The sequence below is a fragment of the Schistocerca nitens genome, unplaced genomic scaffold (genome assembly GCF_023898315.1).
Source record: "Schistocerca nitens isolate TAMUIC-IGC-003100 unplaced genomic scaffold, iqSchNite1.1 HiC_scaffold_114, whole genome shotgun sequence".
NCBI lineage: Eukaryota > Metazoa > Arthropoda > Insecta > Orthoptera > Acrididae > Schistocerca > Schistocerca nitens.
This window is the reverse complement of record NW_026045656.1, coordinates 41,572-44,938: the sequence shown is the minus strand read 5'-3', so window position 1 is coordinate 44,938 and position 3,367 is coordinate 41,572. Positions and strand designations below refer to the sequence as shown.

At 62.0% G+C, this 3,367-nt stretch overlaps 1 protein-coding gene across 1 annotated transcript; it reads right to left on the bottom strand.

The window, feature by feature from the left end:
* Positions 1-438: 438 nt before the first annotated feature.
* On the bottom strand, positions 439-3,039 carry LOC126218490 (trichohyalin-like). Its single transcript, XM_049942122.1, has 2 exons — positions 1,058-3,039; positions 439-949 (listed from the first exon to the last, which is right to left on the bottom strand). Exons 1-2 carry the CDS (start codon positions 3,037-3,039, stop codon positions 439-441), a joined length of 2,493 nt encoding a protein of 830 aa, XP_049798079.1.
* Between the last annotated feature and the right edge of the window lie 328 nt (positions 3,040-3,367).

The following is a 3,367-nucleotide window of genomic DNA, read 5'->3' as shown; positions in this document are numbered from 1 at the left end:
TCTGCGCAGCCGCTTCTGCGCAGCCGCTTCTGCGCAGCCGCTTCTGCGCAGCCGCTTCTGCGCAGCCGCTTGTGCGCAGCCGCTTGTGCGCAGCCGCTTGTGCGCAGCCGCTTCTGCGCAGCCGCTTCTGCGCAGCCGCTTCTGCGCAGCCGCTTCTGCGCAGCCGCTTCTGCGCAGCCGCTTCTGCGCAGCCGCTTCTGCGCAGCCGCTTCTGCGCAGCCGCTTCTGCGCAGCCGCTTCTGCGCAGCTGTTCCTGCGCAGCCGCTTCTGCGCAGCTGTTTCTGATTTTCTGATGAGACTGCACTGCAACAGCATGGGTGACGAACTCCGTACGCGCGCGTGGTCTAGAGATCCTACCACGCGCGTACGGGATTCAACTTTACATGTTCAACTGCCCAAAAAACATTGAACATGGAGGTACGCTCCTGTAACCGGAGGCTATAGAGTGTTTCTGCGCCGCTGTTTCTGCGCCGCTGTTTCTGCGCAGCTGTTCCTGCGCAGCTGTTCCTGCGCAGCTGTTCCTGCGCAGCTGTTCCTGCGCAGCTGTTCCTGCGCAGCTGTTCCTGCGCAGCTGTTCCTGTGCAGCTGTTCCTGCGCGGCTGTTCCTGCGCGGCTGTTCCTGCGCACCTGTTCCTGCGCAGCTGTTCCTGCGCAGCTGTTCCTGCGCACCTGTTCCTGCGAACCTGTTCCTGCGCACCTGTTCCTGCGCACCTGTTCCTGCGCACCTGTTCCTGCGCACCTGTTCCTGCGCAGCTGTTCCTGCGCAGCTGTTCCCGCGCACCTGTTCCCGCGCACCTGTTCCCGCGCACCTGTTCCCGCGCAGCCGTTCCCGCGCAGCCGTTCCCGCGCAGCCGTTTCCGCGCAGCCGTTTCCGCGCAGCCGTTTCCGCGCAGCCGTTTCCGCGCAGCCGCTTCCGCGCAGCCGCTTCTGCGCAGCCGTCTCCGCGCAGCTGTTTCTGATTTTCTGATGAGACTTCACTGCAACAGCATGGGTGACGAACTCCGTACGCGCGCGTGGTCTAGAGATCCTACCACGCGCGTACGGGATTCAACTTTACATGTTCAACTGCCCAAAAAACATTGAACATGGAGGTACGCTCCTGTAACCGGAGGCTATAGAGTGTTTCTGCGCCGCTGTTTCTGCGCAGCTGTTTCTGCGCAGCTGTTTCTGCGCAGCTGTTTCTGCGCAGCTGTTTCTGCGCAGCTGTTTCTGCGCAGCTGTTTCTGCGCAGCTGTTTCTGCGCAGCTGTTTCTGCGCAGCTGTCTCTGCGCAGCTGTCTCTGCGCAGCTGTCTCTGCGCAGCTGTCTCTGCGCAGCTGTTTCTGCGCAGCTGTTTCTGCGCAGCTGTTTCTGCGCAGCTGTTTCTGCGCAGCTGTTTCTGCGCAGCTGTTTCTGCGCAGCTGTTTCTGCGCGGCTGTTTCTGCGCAGCTGTTTCTGCGCAGCTGTTACTGCGCAGCTGTTCCTGCGCACCTGTTCCTGCGCACCTGTTCCTGCGCAGCTGTCCCTGCGCAGCTGTTCCTGCGCAGCTGTTCCTGCGCACCTGTTCCTGCGCAGCTGTTCCTGCGCACCTGTTCCTGCGCACCTGTTCCTGCGCACCTGTTCCTGCGCAGCTGTTCGTGCGCACCTGTTCCTGCGCAGCTGTTCCTGCGCAGCTGTTCCTGCGCACCTGTTCCTGCGCACCTGTTCCTGCGCAGCTGTTCCTGCGCAGCTGTTCCTGCGCAGCTGTTCCTGCGCAGCTGTTCCTGCGCAGCTGTTCCTGCGCAGCTGTTCCTGCGCAGCTGCTCCTGCACAGCTGTTCCTGCGCAGCAGCTCCTGCGCAGCTGTTTCTGCGCAGCTGTTCCTGCGCAGCTGTTTCTGCGCAGCTGTTTCTGCGCAGCTGTTTCTGCGCAGCTGTTTCTCCGCAGCTGTTTCTGCGCAGCTGCTTCTGCGCAGCTGTTTCTGCGCAGCTGTTCCTGCGCAGCTGTTTCTGCGAAGCTGTTTCTGCGCAGCTGTTTCTGCGCAGCTGTTTCTGCGCAGCCGTTTCTGCGCAGCTGTTCCTGCGCAGCTGTTTCTGCGCAGCTGTTTCTGCGCAGCTGTTCCTGGGCAGCTGTTTCTGCGCAGCTGTTTCTGCGCAGCTGTTTCTGCGCAGCTGTTCCTGCGCAGCTGTTTCTGCGCAGCTGTTTCTGCGCAGCTGTTTCTGCGCAGCTGTTTCTGCGAAGCTGTTTCTGCGCAGCTGTTTCTGCGCAGCTGTTTCTGCGCAGCTGTTTCTGCGCAGCTGTTCCTGCGCAGCTGTTTCTGCGCAGCTGTTTCTGCGCAGCTGTTTCTGCGCAGCTGTTCCTGCGCAGCTGTTTCTGCGCAGCTGTTTCTGCGCAGCTGTTTCTGCGCAGCTGTTTCTGCGCAGCTGTTCCTGCGCAGCTGTTCCTGCGCAGCTGTTCCTGCGCAGCTGTTTCTGCGCAGCTGATCCTGCGCAGCTGTTCCTGCGCAGCTGTTCCTGCGCAGCTGTTTCTGCGCAGCTGTTTCTGCGCAGCTGTTCCTGCGCAGCTGTTCCTGCGCAGCTGTTCCTGCGCGGCTGTTCCTGCGCGGCTGTTCCTGCGCGGCTGTTCCTGCGCGGCTGTTGCTGCGCGGCTGTTGCTGCGCGGCTGTTTCTGCGCGGCTGTTTCTGCGCGGCTGTTTCTGCGAGGCTGTTTCTGCGCGGCTGTTTCTGCGCAGCTGTTTCTGCGCAGCTGTTTCTGCGCAGCTGTTCCTGCGCAGCTGTTCCTGCGCAGCTGTTCCTGCGCAGCTGTTCCTGCGCACCTGTTCCTGCGCAGCTGTTCCTGCGCAGCTGTTCCTGCGCAGCTGTTCCTGCGCAGCTGTTCCTGCGCAGCTGTTCCTGCGCAGCTGTTCCTGCGCAGCTGTTCCTGCGCAGCTGTTCCTGCGCACCTGTTCCTGCGCACCTATTCCTGCGCACCTGTTTTTGCGCACCTGTTTTTGCGCACCTGCTCCTGCGCACCTGTTCCTGCGCAGCTGTTCCTGCGCAGCTGTTCCTGCGCAGCTGTTCCTGCGCAGCTGTTCCTGCGCACATGTTCCCCCGCACCTGTTCCCGCGCGGCCGTTTCCTCGCAGCCGTTTCCGCGCAGCCGTTTCCGCGCAGCCGTTTCCGCGCAGCCGTTTCCGCGCAGCCGCTTCCGGGCAGCCGCTTCCGCGCAGCCGCTTCCGCGCAGCCGCTTCTGCGCAGCCGTCTCCGCGCAGCTGTTTCTGATTTTCTGAAGAGACTTCACTGCAACAGCATGGGTGACGAACTCCGTACGCGCGCGTGGTCTAGAGATCCTACCACGCGCGTACGGGATTCAACTTTACATGTTCAACTGCCCAAAAATCATTGAACATGGAGGTACGCTCCTGTAACCGGAG

Excerpts from the sequence above, each read along its gene's own strand:
- LOC126218490 (XM_049942122.1), bottom strand. The coding sequence starts at position 3,039 with ATGTGCGCAGGAACAGCTGCGCAGGAACAGCTGCGCAGGAACAGCTGC. Across the intron at positions 950-1,057 it reads TTTTTTGGGCAGTTGAACAT|CTGCGCGGAGACGGCTGCGC; the intron begins GTAAAGTTGAAT and ends AATCAGAAACAG.